Below are 18,537 nucleotides of genomic sequence, written 5' to 3' on the forward strand. Positions count from 1 at the left end.
TAAAAGGGATTCAAGAGACTTGATAGTTGATTGAGGCAAACCATAAATGCCGGACCAGTAGATGTAAGAAGCCTCCAAGACTGATCTGATAAGAACCAACCTGCTTACATAGGAGAGGAGCTTGCCTTTCCACGGTTGAAGTATTTTCCTGATGAGATCCAGTATTGGGGTGCAATGGTGAGCAAATAGCCGTGCAGGAATCAAAGGAAGCCCTAAATACTTGGCAGGCAGCTGCCCCTCAAGAAAGCCAGACTTGTCAAGGAAGGCCATTTGTCTAGCTCAGAAACCCCAGCAAAGAAAAGCAAAGACTTAGAGGGGTTGATACGGAGGCCTGAGAGCTCACGGAAGTGTTGGAGGCAGGACATAATAGCTTCAAGCGAGTCAATCGTAGCCTTGGAGAAGATCATCAAGTCGTCAGCAAAAGCTAAATGAGTAAGCTTGAGAGCTTTACACTTGGGCATAGGAGAGATGAGCAACTGATCGATACTAATTTGGATTTTCCTAGAGAGGACTTCCATTGTCAAAGTGAACAAGTAAGGAGAAAGAGGGCAGCCTTGCCGAATCCCCACAGTAGCTCCAAAATAACCTGCCGGGCTACCATTGACCAAGACTGAGAACTTTGGAGAAGAGATGCAGGAGCTAATCCAGTTAACAAAGACCAAAGGAAACCTCATCTTAGTCATAACTTGAGCTATGAAATCCCATCTCAGCAAATCAAAGGCCTTGTGGATGTCAATCTTGAGGAGAATAGTTAGGGCATGATTTTTCCTGTCAAAACCTCTGACAATATCATTGCATAGGAGAATATTATCAGAAATATTCCTACCCGGGATGAAGGCCGATTGGTTGTTGCTGACAATAAGGTCTACCACATTCTTAAGTCTTCGAGCCAGGATCTTTGCAATGAACTTATAAAGAAGGTTGCAGAGGGCAATGGGCCTGAAGTCATTCATAGCAGAAGCTCCTCCCTTTTTGGGGATGAGACAGAGGAAAGTGTGATTTACACCTTTGATCTGACTAGTGTTGAAGAAGAAGCTCTCAATGGCAGAGATAAGGTCCTTTTTGATGATGTCCCAAGTCGCTAAGAAGAAGCCCATACTAAAGCCATCTGGCCCTGGAGCACCATTCACCTTGAGGGAATGAATAGCTGCAACAATTTCATCTTCTTTTGGAATGGAGCACAAAGAATCAAAATAATTAGGAGTAATGAACTTGTTGAGCAGAGGGCTCGACAGAGGACCAGAAACACCTTGAGAACCACAGAAGATACCTTCAAAATGCTGCACTGCCATGTCTTTAATATCCTTCACAGTGTTGGCAATGGAACCATCCGGGTGGGAGAGCTGAGTAATGGAGTTTGCATTTACTCTAGCTTTCACAGAGTGATGGAAATAGGCTGTATTAGAATCGCCCAGGTCCAACCATTTGATTCTTGATTTTTGCTTGAGAAAACTTTCTTCCCGAGCTAGGAGGGAGGAGAGCTCCAAGGACACATCTTTCTCTTCTTCAATTAGCTGGCCATTTAGAATATCTAACTGAAGCCGAGGCTGAATGGAGACAAGTCTGTCTTTACACTCCGCAACCTGAAGGGAGATATTGCCAAAAGTGTTGAGGTTCCAATCCTTGAGCGTGGCTTTGACATTTTTGAGCTTCCTTGAGACAGCAATGAGAGGGGTGGAGAAATCATGGACCGGCTTATCCCAAGCTTCTTTGATAAGAGGCAAAAAGGTGGGGTGAGAGGTCCATATGTCAAAGAACTTGAAAGGTTTAGGGCCAAAAGAGGTGAAAGGATGGATGGAAAGGGAAATGGGGGAATGATCTGAGATATCAGGGTTGTCAAAGGTGGCATGGCCGCATGGGATGAAGGGAAGGTGGCTAACCATTCTTCATTGACCAACACTCGGTCAAGCTTACAGACAATTCGATTAGACCCAGCTCTTTTGTTGCTCCAAGTAAAGGGGAACCCCGACCATCTAAGATCAGTAACACCAATGTCCTCAATACAATCATTGAAAGCAGCCACAGCTTCCAAGTCCAAATAATCGCCCCCCTGTTTTTCAGAGTAGTACCTGATGACATTAAAATACCCTGCTAAGCCCTAAGGCTGAGAACCGACAAGGCTTGCAATGGAGGATAGGTCAGTCCATAAGGAGGACCTCTGAGTAGGAGAGTTAGAGGCATAAACCACAGAGAACAAGCAAGAAAAGTGACCCAAGCAAGAGATAGAAAGATGCAGGAATTGGGAAGAAGCAGATAAGGAGGTAATGGAAATAATTTTTGGATCCCACAAAATCCAGATGCGGCCGTTTGGATGATGAGAGTAATTAGAGAGAAAAGACCAGCCAGGGGAGATGGAACTTTGGATTTTAGGGGAGTTATGCTCTTTAATGTGAGTTTCCAAAAGGCAGCAAAAGCAGGAATGAGAGGAGCGAATGCGGGAGTGAACAGCAGCATGCTTCGAGGCAGAATTCAGGCCTCGAGTATTCCAGATGAGGCCGTGAATCATTGGGGAAGAGGGAGAAGAGGCAGCGAAGACTCATCAAGGCAAGCTACGACAGATTTGGACCTGGTAACACTGTGGTGACGACGGCGATAGGAACTACCGAGAGGGGTAGCAGTCAAGGAGGAGGGTCCTGGAGGGACTTTGCAAGGAACCCGATGGGAAGAAGAAAGGAGATAAACGGGCGAAGAAGAAGGGTTCTCTGTCAGGTTAGGAGAATGGGTCAAGGTCGGGTTAAGAGAGTGATTTTTTGAAACATCCGACCCAGAACTAGCAGCGGGTAAAGTGGAAGAAGAGTTAGATGGGAGGGAAATCGACCTAAGGGCAAAAGAGTCTGAAAATACAGAAGTAGAACATAAGGACTGACCAAGAGAAGAGGGGCCCACCAAATAATCGTCAACAGGGGCAGGGCTGACCAGGGGGCTAAAAAGCTCTCTAGCAGGCGAAGAAGGCTCCAAGATGCAACCATCAGAGGGCAAAAGTGCTTTCGACTCAGGAGTCGTCATCGCCAGAGAGTTGGGAGCAGCGACAAGCCTTCCAGAGCCCAGAATGTAAACATCCTCCGAGATTTTTTCAGACATACGCGATCTGCTTCTGGGGCAAACATCAAATTGGATTTTTTCGGGACAAGTGGTAATCTCAGAATCTTCAGCAGGCGACAAAAGACTGAATCGATTCTGCTCGTCATTATAGGTTGGCAGAGTGGACTGCAACAGGACCTGGGAGGTAGTAGCAGAGCTCTTCTCCGACCAACGCTTCTTCCAGTGCCGGAGTCTGGTTCTCGTTCTGCCACGCGAAGGAGATCGAGTAAGAGGCTTACGATGGACATTCGGATCAGCTTCACAGGAAGGAGCAGCAGCATCACCATCAGGAAGAACTAGGGCATCGTTCAGCTTGGCCAAAGGGGAACAAAGATGGGAGTCATGACCAAAGACTTTACACACCAAGCACTGCAGTGGTTTCCAGTCATAATGCACCTCTTGTTCAAAGGAGTAGGCATCACCTTCATTCACTTTGATAAAGGAAGGCAATGCATCATGCGCAGAGACTTCAACACATAGTCTCGCATAAGCTAGTCGATCCTTACGCCGTGTTCGCCCATCTGAAAATAATGGCTTTCTAAGAACAGAGCCAATGGTACTAAGCCTGTCGGAGCACCAATAGTGAAGAGGCAACCCTGGGAGGGAAACCCAAAGAGGAATGGAGGAGAGGTCCAATCGCCCGAGTTGGAGCTGGCGATGCTATTGGCACAAGAAGACTGGTTTCTTCTCCACCAGCCATGGACCACCTTCAAGGGCTCGAGTCTTATCCAGGGACAAGGAGAATTTGAAGATGAAAAAACCATTATCCAGTGTGAATTAATGAAGAAAAAGAAGAAGAAGAAGAGAAAACGAGAGAGAAGTCGAGAATGTGACTTGGGGAGCCACACGATGTGTGTGTCTCTCCTCTAAACTTCAAATATATATCTGTCCACTTAAGGGTAAAACAGGAAAACAAATAAAAATTAAAAGAAATAACTTAAACACCTAAAACTACCAATCTACCCTCTCACAATTATTCTCGGTATTAGCCATCTGCGCTAATACCAAGTCACGATAACACTCCCCCTCAAGCTGGAGCATATATGTCAATCATGCCCAGCTTGTTACAAATATAATCCACTCTTGCACTTCCCAAAGACTTTGTGGACACATCTACAAGTTGTTCTTCTTTACGAACATGACCAGGAGAAATTACACCTTGTTGTAACTTTTCTCGAACAAAATGGCAGTCAACCTCAATGTGTTTCGTCCTTTCATGAAACACTGGATTTGAAGCAATATGGACAACAGCCTGATTATTACACCACAATTTCATTGGAGCATCATCAACAAAACCAAGTTCAGTCATTAATTGCTTTACCCACATCAACTCACAAGTAACATGTGCCATAGCCCTGTACTCTGATTCTGCACTGGACCGAGCAACAACTGTCTGTTTCTTACTCTTCTAGGACACCAAATTTCCACCAACAAATACACAATAACCTGTAGTGGATCGCCTATCAACCGGAGACCCAGCCCAGTCAGCATCTGAAAAACCTGCTATCCGCCCATGACCATGATCACTGTAGAGAAGACCACGTCCAGGAGCCTTTTTAAGATAGCGTAAAATATGCATAAAAGCCTCCCAATGAGATGTCCAAGGAGCAGACAAGAATTGGCTCACCACACTAACAGGAAATGCTATGTCAGGTCTGGTCACTGTGAGATAGTTCAATTTTCCAACAAGCTTTCGATACTTCTCTGGATCACCTAAGATTTCACCATCCTCTGCAACAAGTTTTAAATTGGGATCCATAGGAGTATGTCAAGGTTTAGAACCTAGCATTCCTGTCTCTGACAAAAGATCAAGAACATACTTCCGCTGTGAGAGCGAAATCCCTTTCTTTGACTGAGCAACTTCCACGCCCAAAAAATATTTCAACTTTCCCAGGTCCTTGGCCTGAAATTTCTGCTGCAAGTGTGTCTTCAATTCATCAATCCCAGAAACATCATCTCCTGTAATAACTATATCATCAACATACACCACAAGAAACAATTTTCCAACCTCAAAGCAACGGAAAAATACAGAATGATCACTTTCACACCATGTCAGCCCAAACTCTAACACAACTTCAGTGAATCTGCCAAACCAGGCTCTAGGGGACTGTTTCAGCCCATATAGAGGCTTCTTCAATTTACACACCAAGCCAAACTCCCCCTGAGCAACAAACCCAGGAGGTTGCTCCATATAAACCTCTTCTTACAAGTCACCATGCAAGAAGGCATTCTTGACATCAAGCTGATAGAGAGGCCAATGATAAGTGGCAGCCAAGGAGATCAAAATACGAACAGAAGTAAGTTTTGCCACAGGTGAAAAACTATCCAAGTAATCCACGCCATACACTTGGGCATAACCCTTGGCTACTAGGCGCGCTTTCAAGCGAGCTAAAGATCCATCAGGATTCACCTTTACCACATACACCCAGCAACACCTAATAGCAGTCTTCCCCGAAGGTAAGGGAACAAGATCCCAAGTCTGATTTTCATCTAATGCCAATAATTCCTCATCCATAGCAGCCTTCCAACCTGGACTAGGCAATGCCTCTGCGACAGACTTAGGAATAGGATGGTTCTCAACAGTATGTAAACAAGAAGAAAAAGTGGAAGATAAACCATCATAAGAAACAAAGTTAGAAATAGGGTGTTGGGTACAAGCCTTAACCCCTTTACGACGAGCAATAGGAATATCAAGATCAGAAGAAGATTCCAAAGGAGGAGGAAGATTACCTATTGTAGGATCTGCCGGCAAAGAAGGAGATGGTGTAGGAGTCGATGTCGTAGGGGACCAAGCACATACTTTCCATTGGTGATGTTGAAACACACTGGGTTGAGGTGCCGGTAATGAGGCAGCCTGCGGAGCATGGTGAACAGTAGACCGAACAACAGTAATAGGAATATCATCATCCAAGTCAGACACAGCATGGGAAGAATGAACAAACGGTGTAGACTCAAAAAAAGAAACATCAGCGGTAACAAAGTATTTTCGCACGTCAAAAGAGTAACAGCGGTAACCCTTCTGAGCGCGAGAATAACCAACGAACATGCATTTGAGAGCCTTGGGATCCAACTTGGAGACACCAGGACGATGATCATGAACAAAGCAAACACTACCAAACATACGAGGTGCCAAAACAAACAATGGTGCAAAAGTAAACAACAAAGAAAAGGGAATACCACCACGTAAAACCGAAGAAGGCATTCGATTAATGAGATAGCATGAGGTTAAAACAGCATCAGCCCAAAAAGATTTAGCTACTTTCATTTCAAACAATAAACAACGAGTAACCTCCATCAAATGTCTATTTTTCCTCTCGGCCACACCATTTTGTTGTGGGGTGTAAGCACAAGAGGACTGATGAATAATGCCACGCTGAGTCATAAATTCAGCAAAAGGAGTAGAAAAGTACTCTTTAGCATTATCACTACGAAGAACACGCAAAGGATACGAAAATTGATTATTCACTTCATTCACAAATGCACAGAAAATAGAAAATAACTCAGAACGCTGTTTCATTATGTAGATCCAGGTAACCCTGGAATAGTCATCAACAAAAGTTACAAAGTAACGAAAACCCAAAGTGGAAACGACAGGACACGGACCCCAAACATTTGAATGAACTAAAGAAAGCGGTTGGTCAGACCGTTTACTGACTCTAGGAGGATAACTCACACGGTGGAGTTTCCCAAACTGACACGACTCACAGTTAAAACTAGAAATTGACCGAAAATGACCATCAAGAAGCTTCAAACTCTCCAACGAAGGATGACCCAAACAATAATGAATCTGGTGGGGTGACGCCACACCGGTACACGCCATAGATGAAGTGTCCTCAAGTATGTAAAGGCCCCCTGATGCACGACCCCTACCAATCATCCTCTTCGACGAAAGATCCTGAAAGACATAAGAGTCAAAAGAAAAGGTTACAAAACAGTTATGGGTTTTAATGAACCGACTTACAGATAAAAGATTAAAAGGAAAATCAGGGATATAAAGAACAGAAGACAAAGAAAGAGAAGGTGTAATATGGACAGTACCAGTACCAGTCACCTTAGCCAAGGAACCATTGGCTAAAGTGACACTTGAAGAGGACTTAAAAGAAGAAAGGATACCGAAACGTCAGCATATGCTCGGAGGCCCCTGAATCAATAATCCAGGGACGGAAGAGACGTCGAAAGGCATGCAGTGGCATTACTGCTCAACAAATGTCGCAGATTGGAGACTCAGGCGGACTGAGAAATTTGAAATTGGGTATATCGGGCATATTCATCATCGGACATCTTCACTGTTTTACCTTCAGCCGTGGAGATACGGAGGATCACCAGTAGTAACTGGCAAACCGTCCTGATTTGGTTTGCCATGAAGTTTCCAACAGAAACGTTGGATATGTCCTGGACGACCACAATGATGACAAGTGCGTACTGAACCTCTAGAAACATCAGAATTACCTTGAGAACCCAAGGTAGGAGCCTTATTAGACGAACCAGCCCCACTTCCACGACCACGACCAGAACTAACAGTACCACCACTACCAGCCCCACTGTTGGGCCCACGGTTGGATGGAAAGGAAGCTAGGGCTGAAGTATCACCATTAGTAGTAGTCTCACGAGAAACACGAAGAACCCTGGAAAAGGTGTCAGATAACGTGGCAACCTTGTCACCCTCAAGAATCTGGGACCGAACAGAATCAAACTCTTTCCCAAGACCTCCTAAAAAGCCCATAGCAACCAGTTGTTTTCCGCCGGTTTCGCATCCTGCTCCACATCGCGAGTGATAGGAAGTAATGAATTGAGCTCTTCATACATCCTCTTAAAATCAGCGAAGTATTGGGTCAAAGAACGACCCTTTCGATCAACCCTGTAGAACTCCTGGGACAAGTCATAAATGCGGGACGGATTGTTTTGTCCAGAGTACAAAACATGAAGATACTCCCACAATTCTTTCACTGTATCAATGTGTGTTACCAAATCAACAATTTGGTGATCCATGGAATTCAACATCTGTCCCAAGATACGTGCATCAACTGTCTCCCAAGAAGAGTCATTCTCAGGCTTAGTTTTGAAGAGATGTTGATGCTGATCACGGCCAGTCAATACTAGCTTAACAATTTTCTTCCATTGTAAAAAATTTGTAACTCCTTCCAACTTCTTCTCGGTAATCCGATTTGAAGAGGAAGAAAAGATTTCAGTTGTGACTGATTTGGAACCTTCGGCAGACTTTATTCATCACCCATTGTGTGCTTGATGAAGTGAAGGATGAAAAGAATAAAAAATATTGGCAGCAGGGACAGAAATCGATAAGGGATAGAAAACCCTGATAAATATCGATAAAGGCAGCAAGGGCTGCAATTAATCTCCCCAAAATATGCAGCAAAAAATTATAATCGATCCCCTCAAAGAAATCCCTGACAAAGTCGATACAGATAGCAGAGACAGCAGCAATCGAACCTTCAATCAAAACCCTGACAAACCCTTCACTTCATCGAAAAACCCCTTCAAATATTCTTCAGACAACGAGATAGACCTAGTTCTTAATTTAAATCATGAACTAGTCTCTAAACAGTCCCACAAACAACTCCAAAATACAGCATAGGGTGCTGCACCCCTTCAAGCAGAAAATAGAAGAAACCGCAGGTCTTTAAACCCTAAAAAAAAAAATAGATCTGCAATTGAATGTTGCAGTAGCGGCAAAAATCTTCGAAGGTTGTAGCAGACCTTACAGCTCCGATACCATGTGAATTAATGGAGAAAAAGAAGAAGAAGAAGAAGAGAGAAATCGAGAATGTGACTTGGGGAGCCACGCGATGTGTGTGTCTCTCCTCTAAACTTCAAATATATATCTGTCCACTTAAGGGTAAAACAGGAAAACAAATAAAAATTAAAAGAAATAACTTAAACACCTAAAACTACCAATCTACCCTCTCACATCTATTCTCGGTATTAGCCATCTGCGCTAATACCAAGTCACGATAACATCCAGCAAGAACATGTCTAGAGATCCCTGAGGACGCCATTGCTTGGAGAGAGATTGCTTTACCAGGTAAAAAGGTGGTCGAGAACCAAAAAAATTCCCCACAAGGCAATTTTTCCAAAGCTGGGCTTCAGATTCTAGGAAGTCTACAGGGAAAAAGGCTTCTTTAGAAGAACTGACAATGGTGGGGGGGACATAATGAAGGGGAAGCCCATCAGACTGAGGAGCAGAGGCAGCACCAAACAAAGAGTTCCAGGGGGCCGGTTGGGGAGGGAAGAAGGGCTGACAAGGGAAGGCGAAGGAGGAGGAGACGGCATTTCATCCAACGAAGGGATTACAGAGAGGAATGCAGAAGCAGACAGCAAGTCAAACCTCCCCTAAGCCCTTATTTGTTTGTGCTTATCATGGATAAAGTAATTTAGAACATCCAAAACAAGGTCCCATGGTGTATGCTCTTTGCCGATGATATCGTTTTGGTGGATGAGACAAAAGCAGGGATTAACACTAAGTTAGAGATGTGGAGATCAACCTTGGAAACAAGAAGCTTTAAGTTTAATAGATCAAAGACGGAGTATATGATGGGTAACTTTAGTCAAACTATGATGGATACTGACATGGTGAAAATTGAGGAGAGAGAGATACCATCAAGTGACTATTTTAGATATCAAGGGTCTACCATAAGCAAAGAAGGTGACATAGATGATGATGTGTCATAGAGAATTGAAGTGGGATGGATGAAGTGGAGAGGTGCGACTGGAGTATTGTGTGACCGACATATCCCTTTAAAGCTTAAAAGAAAGTTCTCCAAGACTATTGTCCGACCAACTACGATGTATGGGATGGAATGTTGGGCAGTTAAGAAGTGTCATATAGTGAAACTATGCGTTGCAGAGATGAGAATGTTAAGATGGATGTGCGGCAAAACTAGGAAGGATAAAGTGAGGAACGAATGTATTAGAGCTGATGTGGGAGTTGCCTTGATCAGCGACAAGCTCTAAGAATGTCGTCTAAGGTGGTATGGTTATGTTCAACGGAGGCCTGGGGACGCACCCGTAAGGAGGAGTGATCTGATCCCAATTGAAGGAGCTAAAAGAGCCCGGGGCAGGCCTAAAATGACCATAGGAGGGGTTGTGAAGAATGACATGCATAGTCTGGGCCTTGTGCCAAGTATGATCTCAGATAGAGCCTATTGGAGGGCAAGGATCTACGTTGTCGACACTATGTAGCTGAGATTTTCCTGATTTTCTGGGCTCTCCTCTTTTCTCTTACTTTCATTTTCCATTTCTCACTTCTCTTATATCTTTTCTTCATTTTTATTCTTCAGTCCTCTTACTTTCATTTCCCTTAGTAAGGACCTCAGTTTTCCCTACTTTGTTTTGAAAGGATCCATGTAGCCGACCCCATTTAGTTGGGATAAGGCTTGAATTATTATTATTGTTGTTGTTGTTGTAGTATTACATTAGGACTCTATCATAAGCTTTTCCTAAGACAATAAAGACATATGGAGAGCCTACTTACACTCTCTAAATCCTTCCACTAGTCTCCTAAGCAAATAAATATCTTATGTGGTTGATCTTCCTAGCATAACAAATTGGTTATCCGAAATATTAGCTTTTTGTTTCAAGTAAGTTTCACTTACTTCCCTAATTTCATAGTATGGCTCATAAGTTTCTTTCCTCTATAGCTATTACATCTTTGAATATCACCTTTGTTTTTATAAATTGGAACCACAACGCTTCTCCTCCATTCATTTGGCATTTTTCATGTGCACATAATCTTATTAAATAACCTAGTTAGCCAAATTCCATTAATTCCTAATCTCTTTCACACCTCTACTGGAATACCATCTGGACCTATTGTTTTACCTATTTTCATTTTATTTAAAGCTTCCTTTACTTTAGACACCCTAATTTTTAGTATATATCTAAGACTTGTGATTTCTTGATGGTTATTACAAAATTTTAAAACACTAATACTTGTATTGTTTTCATTTAGTAAGTTGTAGAAATAACTTCCCACCTCTCTTTAATATCCTCTTCACTTATTAATACTTTATCGTCTCACTTTTAATGCATCTAATATGGTTGAAATCTCTACTCTTCCTTTCCCTCATTCTAGCTGGTATATAGATAACTTTTTCCCCTTTGTGCTCAAATTGGTATTGAGATCCTCACATTTCTTAATCCTTGCTTTCCCTACTATCTTCTTATTTTCATTTCTAGTAAAATTTATACCTCTTAAATCCTACTCATCCTTAGTCCTTCGCCAAGTTTTAAAACTAGATTTCTAAGCCTTAATGGTTGCTTGAACTTCATCATCCCACCACCAACTTTCTTTAGATGAATGTCGTTTTCCTTTGGATTCGCGTAATTTAGCTACACTCTTTATATAAGTAGCTATCTCGTTCCACATCAAATTTCCACCTTCTCTGCTTTACTAATTTATCAGTAAATGTCTTCAAGTTTTCTCCTTTTAAGATCCACCAACTTGTTTCCCTCTTGAATAGACATATCATTATTATTATTACTATTTGATTTCTCATGTATCTTGTGGATAATGTTATATACTTTCCTCTTTCCTTACTTGCCTTCGACTAGCTAACTTTATTTTTTATTGGATAACTTCTTGGCAGAACTTCCCATCCTCGATATCTCTGTCATTTTGCAATAAGAAAGAGTATGATCATAGCACATCCAAACTACATCCATCAGGCATTCTTATTGTAAGTTAAAAACCAATGAAAATCAACTGTTCAACTCTATGCATGTCAAGATTATGCACCAGTATACAAGGCATAATCATACAACTATACAAGAGTGGGACTAAAAGGATCATTTTCTATGAGGCTCTGTTAAAACATCTGAACTAACATGGGATGTCAAGGAAAAAAATTACAAGATTCCCACATGTTTGAAATAGAACAGAACTAGATAAAAGAGCCTGCATGTTCAATGATGTTCATCCATAAACTAATTTGATCCAATATATTTCCATGCGAACAAACCATCTAAGATAATAGAAACCATATCAAGCCTTTTGCATTGTTACCTATGCAAAGCTGGATCATCTGAAAGTTCTCCTCTTACTTTAAACCAGAATTTCGTGCTGAAAGTCAGATCGTTTTCAACTGTATCAGATATGTATCACAGAGGAGAAGAAAAAGGAAGGGGGGAAAGGCAAAATAAAATAAAAAAAGGAAACACCAGACTTCCATGCAAAGGCAACTGCTCAAACCTCGGTGGAAATTTAGTCTGGTTGGTGTAGTAACTTCCTGGCTCACAAAACCTGATCTCTACAGGCCAAGACACAAAAGTTTTTGTCGCCACTTTGTTGCGAAAACTCCTATCATTATCCAGCTGTTAGGACTTATTAGATCACAAAAGAACTGGGATACAGCACAATCCATTATACCTGAATAAAAGGTCTCATACAACAGCAATGAATATAAATAATGAAATATCAAATAAGGATTTTATGTTTGAGGAAAGTGACTTGAATAACTTAATCCATCTTGAAGGCCTTCACAGTAACAGCAGATCAGAAGAAAAAGAATGTTAAAAACAGAACAGAAGCTATCCAAAGTCAAAAAAGGCGAGGAACAAAGATTAAAAAAAAAAAAAAAAAAAAAACTTGGCCACTTCTTATATCTCTAGTATCCAGGCTTTTCTAGATTACACATCAACCTATGAAAATTGCCTGGTTTGAACTGTGATTCCCCAAAGTATGCTGTAGCAATATTATTCATAGCTGCATCGTAAAAGGCTAAAAGCTACTTTTCTATGTGGCCTGTCCAGCATCTTGAAGTCCATCCATGTCCCCCCTTTTCTTATGGAGGGGGTTCACTTTCTTTTCTTTCCTTTTAATGGAGCTTCGACTCCTAGGGTTGCATGACTCTCACATACTTGTTCAAAATATTCTCACTGATATTAAGATAAACAAAAATGAAAACCTATCTGGATTTCTGGAATGGAAGACCAAGGTTTAAAGTCACCACAGCTATTCTGGATTTCTGGAATGGAAGGCCAAGGTTTAAAGTCACCACAGCTATTCTGGATTTCTGGAATGGAAGACCAAGGTTTAAAGTCACCACAGCTATTCTATGATATATTTCAACACATCCATTTTTCAGCTACAAATACACCAACAGTGAAACCAAAACGTCCTTTTTTTGGGTAATTACACTTTGGGTCCTCCATGTTAAGGGTATCTTTGAACTGAGTCCTCCATGTTGAAGATACCCCAAATTGGGTCCCTCCATTAGGAAGACATTAGGACAGATCAGCAGAAGTTGTCAGTTGCCACATGACTAATAATATTTTCAAAATTGACAACTTTGCCCATCACAAACCCCTTCTCTTTTAAAATACAACCACGCAACCCTCGGAACAAAATACTTAGTTTCAATTAAGAGCTCTGAAATACCAAGATCCTGACCATCTACCCCAGCAATGGCAAGTGAATTTCAGAACCGTAATTAAATTTCAGACCATTCCATTGACCTCTATACAACAACAACAACAACAACAAAAAACTCAGCGTTATCCGAACTTAATGGGGTCGACTACATGGATCCAACCAAAACAAAGTAGAGAAAACAGAGTTCTAACCAAAAAAAAGGAAAGAAAAGATGGAGAAAGAGATGAGAAATGACAAAAGAAAAAAAGACAAACGAAAGTTGGGAAATAAACAGAAAAATGACAGATCTAAAACTGTAATTCCTTCCTATATTTGGCTACTATGATGCCCACTTTTGAAGGTAACTAAATGCTCCTCTCTTTTTCAAAGTATGTGTTTACAATGGATAAATAATAAGCCACGGAAAAATCTAAAACTGAAATCCCTCCTCGTTCCTCTCTCCAAACCATATTCTTCAAGCACACCTTGTTCGCTAATGTTTCACCTAAAAGCTCAAATTGTTAGGGAAGGGCAGTGTCAATGTATACATCAACACTCTCCCACACATGCAGACCAAGATCCCATGGTTCTTGCACGTGGAGCTCACGCAGTTGGATTTTAGGTAGTAAATGCAAGTAAGAGAAGGAGAAGTTGAAGGAGGAAGAGAGAAGGAGGAGAAGAAGAAGAAGACAAGAGAATAGAGAAGGGCAGTGTTCGGTGATAATTTGTTGTGTTGGAGTGTATTCTCCACCACATCTATATTAGTCCATTGTTAACAAGAAAGAAATTACATACAACTCCCTAGGGAGGTAAAAATGGTAAAAAATGAGGAAATACAATATAAAGCAACTAGACAAAAGACTAGTTCCTAAAGTACCCTTGTTACACAAACTCTAACACTCCCCCTCAAGCTGGAGAATAACTGTCATGCATTCCTAGCTTGAATAATAGGGTACCAAATTGGAGAGAAGTAAGCCCTTTGGTGAAGATGTCTGCTAGTTGAGCACTAGTCCTCATGAAAGGCGTACAAATGCAGCCAGAATCTATCTTCTCCTTGATGAAGTGTCGATCCACTTCAATGTGCTTTGTTCTGTCATGTTGCTCCGATTGTGAGCAATGCTGAGAGCTGCTTTGTTATCACAGTAGAGCCGCATAGGACCTTCAGTGTCAAACCCCAATTCCTTAACCAATCATCTCAACCATATGAGTCCGCACACTCCATGAGCCATAGCCCTAAATTCTGTCTTTGCACTGGATCTGGCTATAACAGGCTATTTTTTGCTTCTCCATGTGACTAAGTTACCTCCCACAAATGTGCAATAACCATATGTAGATCTTCTGTCTGAGATGGATCCAGCCTAATCGGCATCAGTGAAACCTTCCACTCTCAAGTGATTGTGCCTGGCATACAACAATCCTTTCATTGGAGAAGACTTCAAGTATCTGAAAATGCGATATACAGCATCCAAGTGGCCACTCTTGGGAGCATGCATAAATTGGCTCACCACTCCCACTGCATAAGAAATATCTAGGCGAGTCATAGACAGATAAATAAGCTTCCCCACTAGCCTCTGGTACTTTCCCGCATCAATAAGAGAGGAACCACAATCTTCTCCTAGCTTGTGATTTTGCTCAATAGGAGAATTTGCTGGTTTGCAGCCCAACATGCCTGTCTCTTTCAACAAATCAAGAACAAACTTCCGTTGACATAAGTTGAAGTTAGATTTTAGGTTAAGGAGGTAAGTAGAAGAGGAGGAAGAAGAAAGCAAGAGAAGAGAGAAGAGAAGATGAGAATAGTATTGGTTGTAATCGATTGTGTTGGAGAGACTTCTCCATACACCTATATTACTTCAAACATAATAAGGAGAGAATTACATCCACCTCCCTAGGGAGGTACAAGGGAAATAAAGAAGAAAAAACAGAACAAGGTTCGAAAACTCGGGTCTAGGGCGAGATCTCGGTGAGTTTTTGTAATTTTTTTTTTTCCCGACTTGGAAGCCCATCTCGGTGGGTTTTAGACCTCTTTTGGGTCTGAAAGTTGGTATTCAGCCTATTTTAGGCCATTTAAACACAATGGCACTATCAGATTTTGTAAAAACAAAGTCCAAATAGGAGTTTCAGTTAGTGGGAAAGCAGGACAAACACTTACTTATGCTAGAAACCAGGATAGACACAGGACAAACAAACTTATTTATGCCTAATATCATTTATCATTTACTTAAGATATTATTCATAAATAAGCAAATACCCCCCTATTTGAATCCAATAAAAATAGTTAAAAAATCAAATTCCAAAAGGAAAAAAAGTCAACCCCCCAGTTCAAGAACAAAAACTAGATTTTCGGCGGTAGGTGCAATTTTTAACTTTCTAATGCTGGGGTTTTTCTCAAATAAAAAAATTCCATAAATCTTAATATGGTAAAACATTGCTAAAAATAAAAAATGCAGTAAAATATTCATTTGTTTTGATGTCCAAAAATATATTTTCATTCAAAGCGATTTTGACAACATTCGCGCGCATCGAATTAAGTTTGACCGGTACATAACTCCTTCAATAGAAATCAGATTTTAGCAATCTTGGACTTGTTGGAAAGCTTTGTTTTGGTGTGCGCGAATGCTGTCAAAATCGCTCTGAATGAAAATAGTTTTTTGGACATCAAAACAAATGAATATTTTACCGCACTTTTGGTTTTTAGCAATGTTTTACCATAATAAGATTTATGGAATTTTTAGATTTGAGAAAAACCCCAACATTAGAAAGTTGAAAATTGCACCTACCGTCGAAAATCCAGTTTTTGCTCTTGCACTGAGGGGTTGACTTTTTTTCCTTTTGGAATTTGATTTTTTAACTATTTTTATTGGATTCAAATAGGGGGGTATTTGCTTATTTTTTAACTATTTTATTTACTTAAATGATATTAGGCATAAATAAGTGTCTGTCTTGTCTGTCTTGGTTCCGGGCATACATAGGTGTCTGTATACCAAGAATTTCCAGCAAGATCTCGAGATCTGGCACTCATATAAAGGACCTAGATGGGCATTTACCTATGTCAAACCGAGATCTCGACCAAGATCCGAGATCTCGGCGAGATATTGTACTTTTGTGACTCGACCCCCATCTCGTCTCGGATTTTCGAAATACCGAGATCTCGCAAGTTCTCAAACTATGAGACAGAATTACATAATAAGGCAACTAGTAATGAGACTAGTTCCTAAACTACCCCTATTACATGACTTCTAACACTCCCCCTCAAGCTGGAGAATATATATCATACATTCCCAGCTTACTTAGGAGAGTACTAAACTGAGAAGAGCCAAGAGCCTTGGTGAAGATATCTGCCAACTGATCACCAATCTTCACAAAAGGAGTACAAATACAGCCAGAGTTTATCTTCTCCTTGATGAAATGCCTATCAACCTCAATGTGCTTAGTCCGGTCCTGTTGAACAGGGTTGTGAGCAATACTGATGGCAGCCTTGTTGTCATAGTACAGCCTTATGGGTCCTTCAGTGTCAAATCCCAGTTCCTTAACAAGTCTTTTTAACAAGATGAATTCACACACTCCATGTGCCATAGCTCTAAATTTTGCCTCGGCACTAGATCTAGCTACAACATGCTGTTTCTTACTCCTCCATGTGACTAAGTTACCTCCCACAAAGGTACAATAGCCGGAGGTAGATCTCCTGTCTGTGATGGAACCAGCCCAATCGGCATATGTGAAACCTTCCACTCTCAAGTGATTGTGCCTTGCATACAACAGTCCTTTCCCTGGAGAGGACTTCAAATACCTTAGAATGCGATACACAGCATCCAAATGGCCACTCTTGGGAGCATGCATGGATTGGCTGACCACTCCCACTGCATAAGAGATAACTGGCCGAGTCACAGAGAGATAGATAAGGTTCCCCACTAGCCTTTGATACTTTCCCGCATCAACAAGAGAAGGACCACAGTCCTCTCCTAGTTTGTGATTCTGCTCAATAGGAGAGCTTGCTGGTTTGCAGCCTAACATCCCTGTCTCTGTCAACAAATCAAGAATAAACCTCCTCTGACATATGTTGATTCCTTTCTTGGTCCTTGATACTTCAATTCCTAAGAAGTACTTCAAGGGACCCAGATCTTTGATCTCAAATTGTTGTGCCAAGTAGCTCTTCAATTTACCTATCTTAGTTGTATCATCTCCTGTGACCACGATATCATCAACATAGACAATGAGAGTTATGATAGTACCATTACTCTGCTTGGTAAAGAGAGTGTGATCAGCTTGGCTCTGGGAATATCCATTCTTTAGAATAGCTTGTCGGAAGCGCTCAAACCATACCTTTGGTGACTGTTTGAGACCATATAGAGCCTTCTTAAGGAGGCACACTTTCCCTTCAGTTGAAGGCATCTTGAAGCCTAGTGGGGTTTGCATGTACACTTCCTCTTCGAAGTCGCCATGAAGGAAGGCATTCTTCACATCCAACTGATATAAAGGCCAATCTTTATTGGCAGCCAAAGATAAAAGAACTCTTATTGAGTCATGCTTGGCCACAGGGGCAAATGTCTCCTGGTAGTCAATTTCATAGACTTGACTGTACCCCTTGGCCACCAACCTTGCTTTGTATCTCTCAACACTGCCATCAGATTTGTTTAGACCCATCTGCATCCAACTGGGACACGTCCCTTGGGAAGGTCCACAAGTTGCCAAGTACCATTTTTCTCAAGTGCCATCATCTCCTCAGACATTGCTTGTCTCCACTTTGGGTCAGACATAGCATCAATGACATTCTTGGGAATGGAAGCAGTAGAGAGAGCAGTAATAAAGGTAAGACCTGTAGGAGAAAGTGCATCATAGGAAACAAACTGGGATATAGGATTAGTACAAGTTCTTTTCCCTTTCCTAACAGCAATAGGAAGGTCCAAATCAAATGGAGGAGAAGGAATGTCACCTGATTGAGAAGAATGAATTTCAGGATGTGGATCCGGATCTGAGGAGGACTCTTGGTAGGTCTTCTTTCCTGTACTATGCAAGCCTTCACCTTTTTTGTATGTAATGTGGTAATCCTTCTCCTTACCAGAACCACTGTCAACAATCAATTCTGTATTCCC

At 41.4% G+C, this 18,537-nt stretch overlaps 1 protein-coding gene across 3 annotated transcripts in view; it reads right to left on the reverse strand.

Annotated features, from left to right (window-relative positions):
- Positions 1-18,537, reverse strand: part of LOC122666177 (acyl-CoA thioesterase 2) — a 67,526-nt gene that overhangs the window by 22,756 nt on the left and 26,233 nt on the right. For 2 of the 3 annotated variants that reach the window (XM_043862316.1, XM_043862315.1), the window contains exons 12-13: positions 12,287-12,394; positions 12,101-12,157 (exon numbers count right to left, since the gene is read on the reverse strand). The exons of the other annotated variant lie outside the window; for it this stretch is intronic. In XM_043862316.1, the coding sequence (XP_043718251.1) occupies positions 12,101-12,157; positions 12,287-12,394 (165 nt within the window). The remainder of the gene's footprint in view (positions 1-12,100; positions 12,158-12,286; positions 12,395-18,537) is intronic. 3 annotated transcript variants of the gene reach the window in all.

The sequence above is a fragment of the Telopea speciosissima genome, chromosome 6 (genome assembly GCF_018873765.1).
Source record: "Telopea speciosissima isolate NSW1024214 ecotype Mountain lineage chromosome 6, Tspe_v1, whole genome shotgun sequence".
NCBI lineage: Eukaryota > Viridiplantae > Streptophyta > Magnoliopsida > Proteales > Proteaceae > Telopea > Telopea speciosissima.